Source organism: Anser brachyrhynchus (assembly GCF_964034855.1).
Source record: "Anser brachyrhynchus genome assembly, chromosome: 3".
Taxonomy (NCBI): domain Eukaryota; kingdom Metazoa; phylum Chordata; class Aves; order Anseriformes; family Anatidae; genus Anser; species Anser brachyrhynchus.
Window position 1 is genome coordinate 17997068 of NC_137696.1, and position 18360 is coordinate 18015427.

General features: G+C 54.6%; 1 protein-coding gene across 5 annotated transcripts in view; it reads right to left on the reverse strand.

The window, feature by feature from the left end:
- PPP2R5D (protein phosphatase 2 regulatory subunit B'delta) overlaps positions 1 to 13400 on the reverse strand; it is a 31990-nt gene extending 18590 nt beyond the window's left edge. For 2 of the 5 annotated variants that reach the window (XM_080584648.1, XM_080584652.1), the window contains exons 1-10: positions 13249 to 13400; positions 12767 to 12847; positions 6618 to 6825; positions 5282 to 5481; positions 4836 to 4946; positions 3155 to 3247; positions 2527 to 2657; positions 2042 to 2101; positions 1250 to 1358; positions 324 to 377 (exon numbers count right to left, since the gene is read on the reverse strand). In XM_080584648.1, the coding sequence (XP_080440774.1) occupies positions 324 to 377; positions 1250 to 1358; positions 2042 to 2101; positions 2527 to 2657; positions 3155 to 3247; positions 4836 to 4946; positions 5282 to 5481; positions 6618 to 6825; positions 12767 to 12847; positions 13249 to 13275 (1074 nt within the window). In that variant the 5' untranslated portion in view covers positions 13276 to 13400. Of the gene's footprint in view, positions 1 to 323; positions 378 to 1249; positions 1359 to 2041; positions 2102 to 2526; positions 2658 to 3154; positions 3248 to 4835; positions 4947 to 5281; positions 5482 to 6617; positions 6826 to 9543; positions 9653 to 9710; positions 11112 to 12766; positions 12848 to 13248 lie in introns of those variants that run through there. The other 3 variants (XM_080584650.1, XM_080584649.1, XM_080584651.1) reach the window with 3 other exon arrangements.
- Positions 13401 to 18360: the final 4960 nt, after the last annotated feature.

An 18360-nucleotide genomic window follows, 5' to 3' on the forward strand; every position in this document is an offset into this window, starting at 1 on the left:
TGTGCTTTGTCTCTGCAGAATCCATCACAAGCTGAAAGCCCTGCTCTGAAAGGACACTGTATAATTTTCTTTCTGCTGCACCAAGACCTGAAGCACAAAAGCAAACTACAGCCCACCGTCCTGAAGCTTTCAGGGAAGAATGCAAAAGGCTTGCACATGAGCAGCACTGCCCCTTCTGCCCACAGGGTGCCAGGCAAGTACAGTAAACAATCTAGATGCCTCTCAGCCCTCTTCAGCCCTTTTTCACTCTTGCCGGATTGTAAGGAAGCTGTGAAACTTTCTGGGACTTGACTGACATGCAGAGGTTAAGCAAGGTTACTCACCGGCTCTGTCAAGCTGCTGTCTTTCTCCAAGAACTGTACAACACAGTACGCCAACTGCAGGAGGAAACACAGCAAGATTAGAGCATCCTCAAATGTACTGGAGATTAAAACGCTGCCACCGCCACCCACAACTGGAAGTCACGTTAGGCCCTCCACCGCGCGTGTGACAAGCAGACAGCTGCAGCTCCAAAGGACTCCAGTTCTTCTGATGGCAATCGGGGGCTCACGGAGACCAAGCAGACAGGACCTGAGCTCAGGACATTTGTGCAGCGCAGAGGATACAACGTGAGCCATCTAGAGCCATCTGCAGCTAATACACTCAAATGCAAGCACAGCCACACACATGGGAGGGAGCAAACTCAACTATCGGCAAGCCCTACCCGCATAAAAACGAGGCTGTGAAAATAGACAGCACTGTTCTGTATCCATTTTTCACTTTCTAGCCCGAGTCCCAATCTTCTCCACTTTTCTCTTCTCTTATTACTTATAAATGACAAGAAATTAATCTCTATACCAGCCTAGCAGCCCAGCACACTGATTTCTCCGCATATCTCAGCAATGACTAAGAGATGACACACCACAGATGACTGAAGCTCAGAATTTTACCTCTCTGGTTTCAGCAGGGCACCAGTATTTCATGAACTTCCAGCACAGAAAGGCAAAGCAGGCCAGAGCATTCACTCAGCAGGTAATGACAGGATATCCTCCCGTCAGCCAGTGGCAAAAAGCACACACACACACACACACAGCCCCAGACACTACAAGGCTGGGACAAATCACCACAATTAAAGGTTAGCGCAGAGCCCCAAACATCTTACACCAAGAAGTCTGTGTGATATAGTAACGCAGCCTGCTGAATATCTACAAGAAAGCCCGAATGAACACTTTTGCAAGAATCTGCCCTGGGAACTTGAAGCACTTCTCACCTGTGGGTGGTAGACGCTGAGAGACTTCACCTTGTGCAGTGGTAACAAGACCCTGATGAGGAACATCTTGTGCTCTTCCTTCAGCGGCAAAGCAAACCCATTGATTATGCTGAGAAGAAACAGAAGTCTATTTAATGTCTTCGCCCAGTGGATATACATTATCTCCCACTTCAAAAGAATCCGTGAGATGGCGTAGCTCTCTCTCATTAGTAACTTGGGAAAGCACCAACCAGCAGAAGTGCAGTTGCTGGGGCCCAACCCTGCAAACCCCGCTCAGTAAGAGCATGTCTCCTCAGATGGCGTGGTGGGGAAAGGCCTCTGAAGGAGCCTGGGCTCTGCTCTGCCCGGGCCCAGGAGTCTTCACACACAGTTTAACAGAACATCTGTGGAAGTCCAGCACAGAGGCAGCCCAGTCCTCAAGGCCTGACTTCACACAACAGTCCAACAGCAACAAAAGAGAGGGCTGCTGCTGCTGAAGGGCTGTTGAAGCTACGGAGAAGGCTGCTCAAGGCTGCAAGAAGCTATTTGGCTTCAGCAGGCGGTAAGAGTAAAGTGGGACTGGTCTCAAACACAAGAGAAACGCAGACAAATGTGGGGAGGAGAAGGCTATCGCCACGTTTATCAGAAGGCTGGAGAGTGATTTCATTGTGTGCTTCACCAGACTGAGACCCTCTGAAAGAGAGTGGCTCCTGCAAGAACAACTGGAAGAAGGCACTACCAGCTCACGCAGCACAGTGGGCTAGGATATCTCACCCAAAGTGGGCCCTCTGGGACTTCCAAAAATGCCCTTACCTTCCCAGGATCTCCAGCAGCTCTGCAATCCCATTGTGATGCTCTGTTTCATAGATGAACCTAAAGAGAAGAGAAGAACGACAGGTCATTGCCGAGTGCTGGACCCAGTCTGATTAGCAAAAGGAAGGACAAACAACGGAGATGAGGATTTTCCTAGCAAACAGCAGAACTCCAAGACAGCAGGGCAAGGCGGAAGAGTTTGAGGCAAATATTCCATTCACAGCTCCCAGATCAGCATGACCTCAGAGAAGCCAATGCTCACCACTCCCAGCATTTGCTACGTATGCTGAAGGCAGGGCTACCAAATCGTCACGGCTCTTAGGCAGAGGTGAATGCTATCCACACCTCAGCAGCATGACATAACTGAGCCACCTGGCTAATCAAAGTCTGGATCACAGATGGGAGTCCCATTCTAGTGTCCAGAATTTATCTCACTGGCTTGTACCACCCATTCAGCAAGCCAGTGGCACTACAAAACATCTCACCTGTAAAATATATTGTTGATCTGCCGCCTCACGTACGCTCGCAGCCCCAGGAACTTCCCATAGATCCTGTGCAGAATAGTCTTTAGGAAGTCTCGTTCTCTGGGGTCTTCGCTGTCAAAGAGATCCAGCAGCTGTGGGGACACAAATTCGGTCAGTGTCTGCATACCGCCTGTTGGGACAACGCTACAAACAACACTGGGCAGTGCTGCTGCTCAGCGCCAAGTGGCTCTTCCTTCAGCACCCTTATCACAGCAGCTGCTGCCCTGAAACACGCAGCCTCCTATCCACCAGCTGTTACCAGCAGCACCTCTTCCATCTCTTAAAGCATGGCAATGGCCTCCACACTCTCCGAAGCTGCGTGTTGTTCCTGGGCTTCCCCTGCAAGGCCCCCACTGCCCCGCTCCTCCTGTACAATGACGATGACTTCCAGGGACCACAGCTCACGCACCTTCTTGCCCTGCTCAGAGAATTCGGGCTGCTCTTTCAAGATAAGACATGGGAAGAAAGAAAACCCACATCATCTGGCACCTCCTGACAAAGACGGACTATTTGCGTAACCCCTTGGCCAAAGCCTGCTGCATGTCCTTCCTAAAGGTGCTGCACAGTGGCAGGGGCTACGATTACTTACAGACAGTACAAATTTCTGGTCGATGTATTTCTTCGCTACATTTGGTTGAAAGTCAGGTGACTCCAGGAACCGCAGGAAGAACTCGTACACCAGCTGGGGGAGGAGAAAGAGAGAGCACTTAGAAATCCCCCCTCATCCCCTCACCAGCGTTTACTTCATGTTTTAAATCTTTTCATTCTCCTTAAGGATTTGGGGGAAAGCTGAGAGGCCCGAACGGGGGCACAGAAGACAGAGGAATATGTGTTTCCCCACCCATTGGCACCAGTTCAGCTGCCCTCACTACGATGGGCAGTGGCACGTTAACTGTCCCAATCTGCATGAGATCTCCTCACCACAGCTCCCACCAAAGACAACAGCCACCTACTCAGATGAAGACACTGCGCTCGGGAAACCCTTTTCCTACCTCCAGCCACTGCCTGTACAGAGAACAGAAACCTCCAGAAGAGATGGCAACGGCTTAGATTTCCTTGGAAGCTTTTGAGAGACACCACGGAAGCACAGAAAAGCAAAGACATGAAATGACCCCAGGAAAACACATCGTGCCCTCTGACTCATGGGGACAGGCTCCAGGTTGGCTTGACCCTGCTAAACGATGTGAGATTCGCGTTGTGTCCCCCTTGGGGGAAAAAGGCCAGCTTGCTTTGAGAAGGCCGCCAGCACTGAAACAATAACTTCTAGTTCTGTCCTAGATGGGCAAGACTATCTGAGGGCTGCCCCTGCCTAAAATGCTTCTGAGGAACCTCTACGCCAGACTAGAGCACTGTATCATAACGCACCGGTGCCAAGGAAAGCCGTTCCCATCAACACTCCCAACCCTACATCAACCGCAGCAGTGAGAAGCGATTAACCACTGCTGCAGAACTGCGCCTTATTTCCTGCCTATTTTTTCGCTTCATCCTGCAGTGACTGGCTCTTGTTCTGCCTTTGTCACCTTGACAGCGTGTCTCCATGCAGGCACCCGGGGAGATCCTCATAAGCTCACTTCCTGACTTGCACTTCTCAGCTCTGTTAAACCGTGGTTTCTCTTGCCTTCGTATCCCTTTTCAAGTATGTTGTCTTAAAGACTGTTTCCCAGGACACACAGCTTACTGAAAAGACCCTTGGCCCCCCCTTCCCTCTTCGTCCCCTCCAGTTCCCTGTCCTTTTCTGGTCACGTCTGCTCCCAGTTAATGCAACTGGATGACATCCAGCACACAGGTGACGTGTTAGCAGGTGCCAGCACAGGTTTTGCTTTGGCAACAGGCACTCTTCTTCCTCCACACGCCTCCTAGGGAGCACGGCAAGGAGAAGAGCACCAAAGCAGACAAGGGTGCTACCCCTAATTCTGCTGAAGCCCAGAGGACGAGGGCTCTTGAGCCTTTGTGAGGGAAATTAACGCTGCGGGGATTTGCTTCTTACGTAGGCAATACAGCACAACTCCCTCTACTCCCAGCGAAGCGTTCGCTTCCAGCCCACCTCAGTGCCACACGGGACGACGACCATCTGCGGGTGGACGTTGCACAGATCCAGCAGCCTGTTTCCAGGATGGCCCTGCACTGCCTCTGCCCCGCGCGTGGCAGGCCTTGCCCTTCCCTCTCCCAGCACACAGCAACCCTCGCTTGCTGGGGCAGGCAGCAAGGTGGCACGGACTCTCGAGTTCCCAGAGATAAGTTGACCAGTCCTATATCCTGCTCCTCCTCACCTGAAGGTGCGGCCAGGCAGCCTCTAACGTAGGCTCATCTTCCTCGGGGTCAAACTCCGCGCCTGTGGGATTGGATGATGGCGGGAGTGTCCGGAAGAGGTTCACTGAAAACTGAGGGGAGCAAAAAGGCGTATGAATGACAGCCCTGCGCTTCACGGTGGTCCTCCCAGCAGCGAAGCCCTAAGTGCAGAGGGATTTGCCATAGCTGAGCCCACAAACAGCTCCCCTTCTAAAGGCTGCAGGGTTACAGACTGCACGTGTACTCCACAAGTGCGGTCTGTGCCAGGGACAAAAGCTTCCAGCTCTCTCTGCAAGGGAGGGGTAAGACTGGGGTCACGCTGCTCTCTGACAAACCCATGTTTCTCCCTCCCCGCTCCCAAAAGCGCATGCTTCTGAGCAGTCCCCATTCCTCTGGGGCACGAGCACATGCTGGCCTCATGCCCCACCATGATAACAGCTTCAGGGTAGATGGCCTCGGTGACGACGTCACGGTTGTGCGTGATGTATTCTACCATCTCGTTGAGTCCCGCTCGCTTCACCTCCTTGAACTTCAAGTCACTGAGGGGGTCAGAGATGAAGTCGAAAAGCACACAGCACTGCCGCAGCTTCTGGATGAAAAGCTCTTCGCGTTCGTGCGGAGGAGCATCTGGAAGAGAAAGCAAGGATGCCTGTCCTTGGAGGCGGGCAGAGCATCTACCTGGTGTCGGCACGGTTCAGTCCTGCCCTGCGTTCCTTCCCTAGTCACAGCCCCCCTTGAGCTGGTGGGGCAAGAGGGAGGCGCGGGGTTATCCCTGCTACGGAGATGAGACAGGGGGAGGTGGAAGGAGGCCCCTGGAGCACCGATCCATCAAGTGATTTCAAACCTGGTAGGGGGTTCTGATCTGATAAGCATCGATCCCTTCCCAGTGCAAACTACACTGGAGAACAAACTCACCGAACTGGCTCCCATCATAGACAACACCCACGCGCTGCACCCCGCAGTCACACAGGGAGCTGGGCAGAGCACACGGGAGGCTCGTCGTCTTCCCAGGGAGCAGCCCGAAGGAGGGGGGCCAAGATGGCAGAGGCCCCGTACTAATGGCCTTCTCCTTTTGGTATTTTGCCACTGGAAACTGCGCCGCCAGGGCCAGCCAGGCAAACGTACATCTCACTTGCAGAAGGACTGCTGAGCTGCAAGGCACTGCCCTTGCTGAAAAGGCTCGACCCGTCTCTGTGAACAACGTCAGCAACGGGCCCGGCTGAGTGACTGCTGAAAACGCTTTCTCCTTGCACTTAAGACATCTTTAATTGCCCCATTATGGAGACTAACTGCTAATACTGTGTAATTGCCCTAATGCAGACAAGTTCAATAGCGCTATCAGAGTTTGCAATGGAAACATAAGGAGGAGGAGGAGGAGAACTGGTCCTCTCCCAGGAGCACACGGCTGTAGGGACCACGAGCAGCCTGCACCAAGGTCTCTGCACTTTGCCACCTTCCTGCACAATCTGCAGAAGAATCTGAAGCAACCTCAAGTAACCTTGAGCACCAGGGCTTCAATCAGCTCAAACGGGAAGGTAACTACGCTCACACTGAGCATCCTCCTTTTCTTTTAGGCTCTCCATCAATTCCCAGCCTGCTGCCACGTCAAGCATCTTTCCCAGAGCCATCCCTGCAGCACAGCTGGCAGGAGGCTAGCAGGACACTGCCAGGGGCCCTTTGGAAAGAGCCCTTACACCACAGCGTTCTGCCTGGAGGAAGCGCAGCTCATCAGGCTGGTCACCCTTGCCCCACAGCTTCTGTACCTTTGAGGGCCGGGAGCTTTTGCAGTTCCCGGTTTTTGCTCAGATTGAAGCGAGAAGAGCTGTGCCGACGCTCCTTCTTCACAATCTGGGGTCCCCCCGAGTACTTGATCTTGTTCAGCTGGGTCGGTGGGGGAGCACTGTTACTGGGACGCTTATTTGAAGTTGTCTGCTGCTGCTGCTGCTGCGGCTGCTGCTGCGGCTGCTGGGCCTGATGAGAAAAAAAGAGAACAACTCATGAGCTTTTACCTACGAGCCTCAGAAGCAATCAGATGTAATCAGCATTTTCTTGGCCTGAAGAAATCGGGAACATTTTGCACTGTTGCACTTGAATTTCAGCACATCTCTCCTGCTTCTGCAAGGCTCCAGACCGCTCGGTTGCATTTGCAGCACACCTGCGAAGCGGGCATCAGTTTTACTCACCTCTGCGAGGTAGCACGAAGGCATCAGAGCCTCCTGGTACACGTGGTGCTAGAGATATGGAAAGCAAAGCCACGTCTTGCCACGAGCTGCTAGGGGTTACTGACATGAACTCTTTGCCTGCACTCTCCCCCAGCAGACGTTCTCTCCGCTTCATGCTTGTCGAACAGCACTTGCAGAGGCATTTTCTCGTTTTCAGTGGGTCACCACAAACTCAAGCCAGCGTTTTCTCAGCTCAGCTCTGTTCTGGCTGAAGCTCTGCTGGTTCCAGTCCCACCTGGGCCCTAGTGGCTTACTACCTGATCCTGTAACACCACACTGACCTACCTCGTGGGAAACGCGTGGAAAAGGGCGACATCCCGACACAGCACCCAGCCTGCTCCGGCCTTGCCGCATGGGCCCAGCACGGCTCCCGTCCCCCGGCTCAGCCAACTCCTCCCAGCTGGCGCACGAAGCCAAGGAGCTGCAGGGTGAAGCGGGTCAGGACCCCGCGGGGATAGTGCAACGGATGGGGAGGAGAGGTGGGCGAAACCCTTGCACGTCAGTCCCTTCTTCCCCCACAAGCTCCCAGCACAGCAACACAAACACACACCTCCCCGGGACGCCAACTGGTAGGATTTTGGGGGAGAAGCACCAGCAGCGCAGCAGCTTGTCCGGGCTCTCCTCCAAACAAGGTACAGCCAGTATTTTCCTGCGAGGAGCAGTCTAGCTGCAGCTTACCCAAGAGAGGAACAGCCCTTACCCAAACTGAGCCCTGACGCTTTCCAAAGAGGCGCAGCATGGCACCGCTGCGCAAGAACAAGTGAACACACCCACGGCACGCGGGTAGACAGCAAGGGAGGAACAGGGAACGTTGCTGCGAGGGGACACTGCTCTGCGTAAGTGCCAAGAGTCCACAGGAAGAGCAGGGGCAAACAGGGAACACCAAGTATTTTGTCAAGCCACTGCTTCGAACCAGAAATAAGAAATGCTTTGGTCTGGCTGTGCTCAAAAGAAATCTCAAACGGTTCTGCTTCAAACTCGAACCCAAACCAAGGTGGGGGGAGACAACAGGATTTGAACTCCCTGCAGTTGAGACTTGATCCGATTCCTTGCATGGAGCAGCGCTGTCCGGTGAAGAGAGGAGGGAGCAAGACGAGCCTTGTGATGAACACAGCTCCATCTGCCAGAGAAAGCAGGCCCGGACTACAAATTGGGGGCAGCTAATCCTGACCAGCGGTCTCCCCTCAGCAGCCAAACCAGCAGCTAAGCCGGGCTGAAACCTTGCTGGAACCCTCCCGGGAGCGAAGCACATCCCTCACCCTGACCGTGTGGGTAGCAGGGCAGCCTGAGCCGCGCAGACGCTGTCCTGGCAGCTTAGGGGAGGCGATTCCTCCGCTCCGGACCGCTCTTCTCCTTCCGCGGGGAAGCAGGGCAGAATCTGAACGCCGAGCCACCACGGGGGGGAAGACGATACAGAGGGAAACAAAAGGTGTGTCAGCAGCCCGACAGGTAACGCCGAGGGAAGCGGGGCACATGGGCTCTCCTAGAAGCCATGTGGGGCTGACAGGACATGCCTGCGCGTTCCCCACCCACTCAGAAATGCCCCAGGCAAATGTTCCCAGCACGGTACACGCACCGCATGCTCACAGGTTACAGCCGCGCTCCCTTCACGGGGGGGGGTCTGCAGGAGTCCTCGCCACTAGCTTCTACGGTCCTCGACAGCCGTCACCAGAAGCGAAACACGGCTTCAGATTTAACTGCTGGGCGTTCAGGAAGCAGACACACCGACACGGAAATCACCTAACCAAGTTTCCCAGAGAGAATCTGATGATGGGGAAGGTTGGATACGCTCTGCGCCTACGCTGCAGTGCTCAGGGGGGTTAGGAAGGATCGATTCTCCCTGGGCTTCCTGTGGCAGGCCCGCCGTCCTTCTGCCTTCAGTACCTCCCCGCTTGGTCACATGAATCAGGAGGGAAGAGGCTCGTTTCAAGTTCCCTAGCATAGCCTCCATCCTTGAGATCACCGCAGACTGCAAGGACTGAAAGCTTTTCCCCTGAACAGCCTCGCCAACCGTTCCCCTGAGGTGGACACCAGCTCCCTGCCCCAGGCGCACCTCCACCTGCTCGGGCTCGGCCCCGCTCCCGGCACCACCACGGCAAGCCCTGCTGCTCGCCTGCCGAAGCGACCGGCACAAAGCCGCCCGCCCGAGCGTGGTGCAGCAGCCCCACCTTTCCCTCTGCGGAGGAGCCAACAGGATGGGCCGGCCCCAGTCGCAACCGGGTTTGAGCTCCCCCAGGCTCAGGCTCCCCGGCTCCTTGGCATTTCCTCCCTGCTGGTTCCCACCGCCTCTCCTCCTCCTCCTCCTCCTCGCCGGGAACTTGTCGGTGCAAGTCGACGAGCCCCAGGCCCTGGGCCTCCTGCTCGGTGCCGTTTCTCCTCACACCGGGCTCCCGGAGCCGCTCCTTCCCCAGCCACGCCGAGCCCAGTGGCAGCCCCGCTCTGCTCTCCTGCCCATCCATGACCTCACCTCTGCAGGCACTCCCACTGCAGCTGGGCGCATCGCCGCCGCTCCGAAAGCCCTTCTGCCTCACTGGTCCCCGGAGCATCCCCCGCTCGCTAAGCTCCTCAGCCCAGATCTGCTCTCGGCTCCTCCTCCTCAGATGACTCTTCCCTTCCCATCCCTCAAGTCAGTACCTGCTCCCTTTGTCTGTCGTTACCCGGCTTCCCCATTAAAATCGAGCTCTCTGCCTCCGAAGCAACATCAGCGCGCTGTAACGCCCGTCTCTGAATAATGAACTCCAGGCACTGCAGCGGCGAGCCCCGTGGAGACAGCTGCAGAACACGTAACGCGGCAGCGCGGTGAAGACGAGCACCCTCTCCCAGAGCTGCGGATCTCACCCGCGAGGCTCCGAGCTGCCCTTGAGGCTGCACAACAACTCCTCTTCCCTCTTTGCTGCTGCTGCTAATCCCTGCTCCCACTTCCAGGTCATTAACTCTCCTCCCCACCCAGCTGCCTCTCCCAGTCTTTCTGGCCAGGAGGAGTAACTCTTTCTCATCCTCTCACCCAATGCCGCCTTGGTCTCTGACATTATTTCTTTTTTTCCTCCCTAAATAGCCACAGAGAAATCCTCTCCATTCATACCTTCGTCACGTTCCAGAGAGAACGAACCACCCAAACCTTTTATTTCCCGCTCCCGCGTTTTCCTCCATAGCCCCCGTCTCTGCCAGAGCAAACGGCCCCTCCAAAGGCAGGGGCTGGCCAAGCTACGCTGGCTCCTCACCCTGGAGAGCTTCACCGAGGAGGGCACCTAAAAGAGCACCGCACTGCCCTCGTAGGGAACTCAGACGCTTCTGTGCCTGCTTTTGAGCACATCTGCCCTTCCAGATCAGCTCCACTGAAGACTCCTTCGCTGCAGGGAACAAAACAGTTTGCTTACAGGTTTCCTGCCCGCTTCGTCCCCCTCTGCAAAGACCCCCACCAGGAGGTCCTAGACTGCTGCACTTGCTCGGATCTGCGAAACCAGAGCTGCTCCTCACAGAGCTTTACTCATTCCACCAGCTGGACAACTTGCCTGCAAAACAAGTCACAGCTTTCCGGATAAATTAGGGCTGAGAGCCCTTCCCCGCTCCTTGGAGCGCAGCGTGAGGGAGGAAAGCAGACACTGGAAGAGGACCGCCCAAATACTGTTCTGCTCCAAGCCCATCAGACATCTCTTGAGACCCGAGGAAAGATGACAATTCCCTTTGGTGCACGCAGCTTTCACCTTCAGAAAAGCAACCAGACAACCATAACTCCACGGAAGAATTCAGAGGGTACAAGAGTCCCACAGCGGCAGCAGAGGCATCGACCCCACCACGCGATACCGCTCCGGGCGTTTCACGAGGAAAAACCCCCTTCTGCTTCCAGCAGGAGGAAGGAGCCTCCATCCCAGCACACGGATCAAATTCCTTACAGTCCCCCAACGTGAAAGTCAAAAATACCTTTCTGTGCCTCCTGAAGAGCAGGAAAATCGCATTCAAACTGGTATACATTTCTTCTGGTCAAGCAAAGAACTCTCTTCCATTCTGCAGCAAGGCAGTCTGGAGGCAGGAAAGCACCGAGAGAGAACGACTTCACTGCAAACTCAACAGGGAAATGGAGACGAGACCTGTGGCAGTGGCACATTGCAGAGGTGTCTCCTTTCTGCTCTCTGTTCCTATGATCAAAGGAGACCCAGCTTTCCATCTTAAAGAAGGGCTGGATTTTGTTTGGGGTATGAGGAAGTGGCTGGGTATGTTTTGTGGGAGGGAAGGTTAGACACAACACCTCTAAGTTTCTCCTGCGCCTAGGAACAACCAGACATTACGTGCCATTTCAGGTCACGGAAGGGAGCTCGTAGCCTGAGCTATTCTCCCTTTCTGACTGCAGCGCTCATTACCAGGAAAGCAACGCCGAAGCTGGAGCTCCATCACTGCCTCAGAAGTCAGCAGCCAGCTGTTTGCACCTCTACGCACAAAACACAAAGGCCAAGATGAGGATGGGATATAGAAAAAGGATCTACAAAACTGCCGCCTGCTCCAAGGCAAACAAACTCAGCTGATTCCCTGCTGGCTACACGGCAGGCTGGCCACGAGCAGGGCTTGAACCTTGAAGTGGAGCGGCTGTAACAGGTCTGCAACACAGCTCTGTGCTTTGGAAGAGACTCTAAAATAACCGTATTTTGACCATGATGTTCCCACTGAACTACAGATTCCCTCCTAGTCTTCCTTAGCCTTACATCTCCTACCTGAGATCCTCCAGATCCTAAGTGCAACGTGCTCCAGACAAGACCTGAGCACACAGGCTTCTACGGACAGAGAAGTGGCACAACTTGTTCGCCGAACTGCAGTATTAAAATAAATAAAATACCCACATACACACACGCATCCTTCCCTGAACATGTGTACAATGCTCTTCCCAGCCAAGTCTCAAAATCTGCAGTCACGCTGTTTGAGTGCTGCTCAGACTCAGGTCTACCAGAAAAGCTGCAGTTTACCCAAGTTTTTGCTAGTTCTAGCCCCGCTTATCATCTTATCACGTCCTGCTGAGGCCATCCTAACACAGCTAGCCTGGCAACATCCAAACTGAGAGCGAAAGAGGCTCTGCATAGCTGGGAATAGACTGCGCCTTTTTGTGAGTAATGCTGCGTTCAGCAATGAGGCTGTAATACCGAAAGAGAATTATTTCATCTCTAGCACTTCACCCCTATTCTTTGAGGTGTCCTAGCAATTATTCCGTAGTCTCACTCCCCCAGAAAATGCCTCAGAAGAACAAGTTCTTTTTCTACAGCTCCTCACTACTCTCCCACTCTGACACAAGGTGACAACAGGGTTTATTGCGCTTCGCTCTGACAGGAGCAAGGAAGCTGCTCCAGTCTGTCAGCCTTCCTCCTCCTTGGGAGCTGTGGCTCCTCTCCCTCCGCAGCCAACTTGACCACGCTCCGCCGGCGGCGCTCGCCATCAGCTTTGTGCCAACTCTCTTCTCGCAGGGCTGCGGGGCACGAGACTCGCCCCGTCCCCTCCTCAGCTGCCGTCACTCCCTTTGGGCCGAATTTCACAGGGAATTAACTTCACCTAAACTTTAGGCTTTGGCGGCTCCTGATCTGGTTTTGTAAGGCGGCAGGGAGGTGGGCTAGCTGGCAGGGCAGCTGGAGGCACCCCCAACCGAGAGACGCCGCTCTCCCTCGAGGATGCGCAGGGGCGCAGCGCTGGAAGCCTGGCGGAAGCCTTACCTCCTCCGAATTCTCTGCCCCGCCATCCTTCCCGCTGCCGCCGCCGGCCTTCGGGGCGCTTTTGGCTGACTTCGGAGACTCCTGGAGGGGCGACAAGAAATAAATGGAGGGGGGGGGGTCAGATTTCACCTTGTGCCCCCCTCCCAGGACCCCCCCAGCTGCTGGGGGGGGCTGGATAAAGGCGGGGGGGGGGCAGCAACATCCCCCCCCCACGCTCGCCCCCGCCCCGCGCGCCCCCGCCGCCCTCCTGCACCAGCCGCCCCGCCCGCCGCGCGCGCCCCCGCCCCCTGCCGGCCGCAGCCCCGCGTGCGCGCGCCCCCGCCCAACGGCCGCGCTGAGAGGGGAAAGAGGGCCGCGGCGGGGAACCGGGGGGGGGGGAAAGGAAGGGGCCGAGGGCAACGGGAGGGTCCCCGGCGGCGGGGGCGGGGTTGGGGCGGAGTGGAGGGGGTGCGGGGAGCCCCCGCCGCCCGTCCCGGCCGCACCTTCTCCTTCTTGAGCTTGTAGGGCATGGTGAGCGCCGGGCCCCTGCCGCTCCGCTCCCGCCGCCGCCGCCGCCTGCGCCCGGGCCCGGCCGCGGCTCCCCGTTCCCATTGGGCCAGCGGCGGGAGCCTGCCTAGCAACTGCTTGCGCCGCCGCCGCGCCGCCGCAGCGCGCGGGGATTTTGTGATTGGTGGACGAGGGGACGGAGGGGAGGGGGGGGAGGGGCTACGGGGGGTGGTGCTGAGGGGATTGGGAGGGGGGGAGCGGGGCGCTGAGGCGGTGCCCCCTGAGGGGAGCCCCCTGAGGGGAGCCCCGGGGCCGTGAGGCACCGCTGTCGGTACTCGCCCCCAGGTCCCAGTGTGCTGCCTGTGGTCGGCCCCGTCGCTCCCCTCAAGGCGCAGAAGACCCAAATCTCTGGCTTAAGCACGGGAGCTGCTGCTTCATCCTCCTCTCCTCAGGAGGTGGCCGGCTGCCACAGCTTCCTCCTCAGCTTTTCACCTCAGAGCAGCACGCTGTCCCAGGGCATCACAGGGGCTCAGTTAGACGTCAGCTCTTTGGTCAAAACCGTTTTCCTTTGGTGTATCAACGTACCAGATTGAGCCAATGTTGCCTGAGGGTGGACTGGGCTTTAGCTGTCCTCTCCTCTGTGCAATCTTCTTTGGGCACAACAAGGGCAGGGGCAAGGCTTGTGAGACCCCACTTGGAGCACTGCGTTCAGCTCTGGGGCCCTCAACACAAGGATTTAGAGCTTAGTGATACAGTTTAGTGGAGGACTTGTTAGCGTAGGTCAGAGGTTGGACTCGGTGATCTTGGAGGTCTCTTCCAACCTGAATGATTCTGTGAAGGACAAGGACCTGTTGGAGCATGTCCAGAGGAGGGCCGTGGGGATGACCAGAGAGCTGGAGCACCTCTCCTATGAAGAAAGGCTGAGGGAGTTGAGGTTGCCCAACTTGAAGAAGAGAAGGTTCTGGAGAGACCTTACAGTGGTCTTCTAGTATCTAAAGGGGTCCTACAAAAAAGCTAGAGAGGAAGTCTACTGGGGAATGTAGTGACAGGACAATGGGGAACAACTTTAAACTAAAAGAGGGTAAACTTAGATATTAGGAATAAATTCTTCACTATGAGGGTGGTGAGGCACTGGAACAGGTTGCCCAGAAAAGTTGAGTTCCCCATTCCTGGAAGTGTTCAAGGTCAGGTTGGATGGGACTTAGGGCTACCTGGTCTACTAGAAGGTGTCCCTGCTTGGTCAGCCTTCAGCACGTGCTGATGGAGAACGTGCTTGTTCCTCCCCAGGGGCAGGACTTTGCACTTCCATTTGGTGAGCTTCAGGGGGCTTCTCTCTGCCCATGTCACAAGCCTGTCCTGTTGCCTCTGGATGGCAGCACAACCCCCTGGTGTATCAGCCTCTCCTCCCAGTTTTCTAGCGTCTGCTGACCTGCTGAGGTGGCACTCTGACCCATCATCCAGTTCATTTATGAAGAGGGGAAACAGTATTGGCCTCAGATCAACCCTGGAGCTACACCACTATCAGCTGGCTCCAGGTGGGCCTTGTGCACCTAAGCACAACCCTCTGAGCCTGGCCATTGAGCCACTTTTCAGACCACCCCACCGTCTACTCATCTAGCCCATACTTCATTAGTTTGTCTGTGATGCTCTCACTGGAGTGTTGAAAGCCCTTCTCAGGTCAAGAGAAGCAACATTCATTGCTCTCCCCTCACCCACCAAACCAGTCATCTCATTGTAGAAGGCCATCAGGTTGCCTCAGCATTATTTCTCCCTCGTAAATCCATGGCAACTACTCCTGATCACCTTGTCTTCCATGCATCTCAAATGCTTTCCAGCATTACTTGCTCCATCACCTTCCCAGGGATCAGGAAAAGGCTGACCAGTTGGTAGTTCCCTGGATCCTCCTTTTTTCCCTTCTTGAAGAGGGCAGTGAGATGAGCTTTCTTCCAGTCCTCAGGAGCTTCTCTTCATCACCATGACCTTACACAGAGCATTGAGAGTGGTTTTGTAAGGGCATCAGCCAGCTCCCTCAGCACTCACGCGTGTGCCACCAGGTCCTGTGGACTTGTCTCTGTCCACTTTGTTTCAATGTTCCTCGGCCTGATGCTCTTCTCCCAGCGATGACTCTTCCTTACTCCAGACATTCCCTCCAGCCTCAGGGGCCTGCTATCCCTGAAGCCAGCAAAGGTCAGAAAGTTTCCTTGTGGCTGCTGACCTGGTGCAAAGCCTTCCCTTGCAGCCTACCTCAGTGCCACGTGGGACTACAGCCATCTACAGGCGACTGCTGCACAGAGCAGCCCGCTTGTTTCCAGGATGATGCTGCATTGCCCACAAGCTCCCCGACCCATGGGTGACAGGCCTCGTCTCTCCCCATCCCCACACAGAGCAACCCTCACTTGCTGGGGGAGGCAGCCAGGTGGCAGGGCTGGCAGACTTCAGCACTACGTGCACTCGTCTTCCTGGAGATAAATTTGGCATATCTGTAGCATCTGGAAGAGGTTCACTGAAAACCGAGGTGAGGAACAAGGCGTATGAATGACACACCCGCACCTTGTGATGGTCCACCGGTCAGCTAATCCCTCACAGCAGAGCAGCACATCATAACTTGCTCCAGTAGAGCCCACAAACAGCTTAGCTAGTCCTCAGCAGCCTCTTGCAGGATGTGTATTTTGATCTGCGTGGTTTCAGTGCCACGTATCCTCCATTACTGAAGCAATGAGACTGATGGCTTGCAGCAACACCAGGAGACGTCTGTCCTGTCTTCGAAGTGGCCAAGCCACTTTTACAGCCACCGACATTTGGGCACTTCCAAAATTCATATTGCAGCGTGTGCGACATTTGCAGAAGCAGACAGATATGTTGTTGCAGAGCAAGATACATTTTTTGCTGTAGTAAGAGAGTAGGGTCAACAAAGTTGAGATTTTTTTCAAAGTTGCGTTTTGAGGTGCTTGCTGACTGTTGGCTGGTGCAAGAGGTAAAAAAACTCCAGTTCACTTTAGCTAAGCCTGTGGTATGGATAACTCAGGCTTCAAGCAGATGAACATTTTGTCTGCAGCCTGCTTTGTGTGAGTACGTGAGCTTGTTACTTGGAAACCCGTACTGCGTCCTTGGCCCTACTCTATGTCCCTGAGCATGTCCCTTCACTAGGTGACAGACAGGTGTCTGCTTCGAAGGTCCCACTTTGTGGCACTGAATTTCTCAGAACCACAGACTTACTCCAGAACACAGGGGTTCTGGAGTGCCAGCACTTCTGGGAGATGGGAAGTAGCTCTTTGAACTTAAGCACGGATATTTACAGGCTGTCGGTGTAATTCCAGCTGTGCAAGCTCTGCGCTGCGCAGCAGCCACAGGCACAGGGCACACTCTCAGATGGGACGTGATGCATCAGTGGGGAGTAAAACGAGGCACAGGGGTGTGCCAGAGGTGCTTCAGCAGGAGCACTGGCACTGGCAGGCAAGGTGGTCAGCAAAGAGAAAACTCTGGAGAGAAGCCTTTTGGACATCTTCAAACACACAGATTGAAATATTACCCAAGCAGGCAGGTAAGTAGAAATGATTCCCAGATGGTTTACTTCTTAACTTACAACTTCCCAGGCCTAGCTTGGAGTGGGACAAGGGAAATGCTGAGTTCTCTTGTGCTTCGCTAGGAACCCAGCTGATGAGACTGAGCTTGGCTGTTCCAGGCTGTAGTTCTGTCACCTGGCCAGCAGACTGCCTGCGAGAGCTGGACTGAGATGCGTTTGTGTTTTCCTCTGTCATCTGGATTCTGCAGAACTGTCCCGTGCCCTTGGAAATGCATACTGCACTGCAGAGGAAGGAGCTAAATGTGACCTAGGATCAGCCTATGGCTTTATCAGAGTACCCTGAATGCCTTCTGCGTCTGGAACAAATAACAATACATCTGGGTAGAAGATTCCCATCAATCTTCTCTATTGAAGAGAGCTAAACATGGGGTCAATGTTTTCAAACTCACCAGTTAAACAAACCTAGCTAGACGCATGGGGAAAATTTCCTTGAGTCTATTATATACAGCAATGCCTTCCCCATTATGACAAAGACAAAACACCCGGCAAAGTCACGCTTACAAGTCTGGCAGCGAGGCTGTAAGCAGAGATGACATTGAACTGTACAAATGGTATTTATTCAGCCATACCTGGGGAAAAATATTTTTCCAGAGGTCAGCTGAGCTTTGCATGTGCCTGGACAGAATTCCCTGATGCCTGCTGGCAGTACAGCAATTCCTGAAGTGCCGCTAATGCTCCAGTGATGGAGGTAGTATGTGTGGGGTTGCTTCCAGGCACCTGCAGTGGGAGCCAGCTGTGGTGCTGCAAAGCCCTCACACTGCCCATCAAGCACAAACGTGCACAAGCAACCTAAGCTAAAGCATTTCTGCCTTGATTGATGCTTAAGAAAAGAGCGTAATTTACTTGTAGCATCAGGTTTCCCTCCTTGTCCTCCCAGAGAGGAGCAGCTTGGGGAACAGAAAGCTGTGTGTGTCTGTCCTCCTAGCAGGTCTCTGTAGATTTTGAGAGGTACTGCTGCCTTTCTTGGCAGTGTAGCCTCCTTGTGCTCTGCTTTGAGTCTCTTCTCATTGGCTTTTGCCCCCTTTCAAGCACCTCATCCTCAGCCGTGGCTTTGTCCTTGCCTTTTCTGTTTGCTCTGCTGCTTTGAATAGCCTTGTGCTTTCCAGAGACTTATCCCCCAGTAGTCTTCTCACCAGAATTTTCTCCTGGCTTTTTTTGTGTTCCTTCAGTGTCTTCTTCTCTGGGTTTTGTCCTTTGTGGAGACCTTTAAGAGCTTCATCCACAGCCAAACACATCTATCATCCCTTCTCTTGCTAATATTACTTATGACCTGTGCTCAGTTGCTGTCCTTTGCTTTCCATCTTCAGGTGCAGCTGCCTGGGAAGAATACAGGGTAGGAAGGAGACTGGCATAGCTGCAGTCCAGCAGGCTGTGTCCTTGCCCTATGGCCTGTATCCACACCTCTACCAGATCATTCCAGACACACAGAAACCTCACGGAAGGTGTCCTTGCCCATAGGGATAGTTTCTACTAGAGCTCTCCTATAATCTTCGTTTGTGCCCTGAGCTAAGAAATATCAAATTCT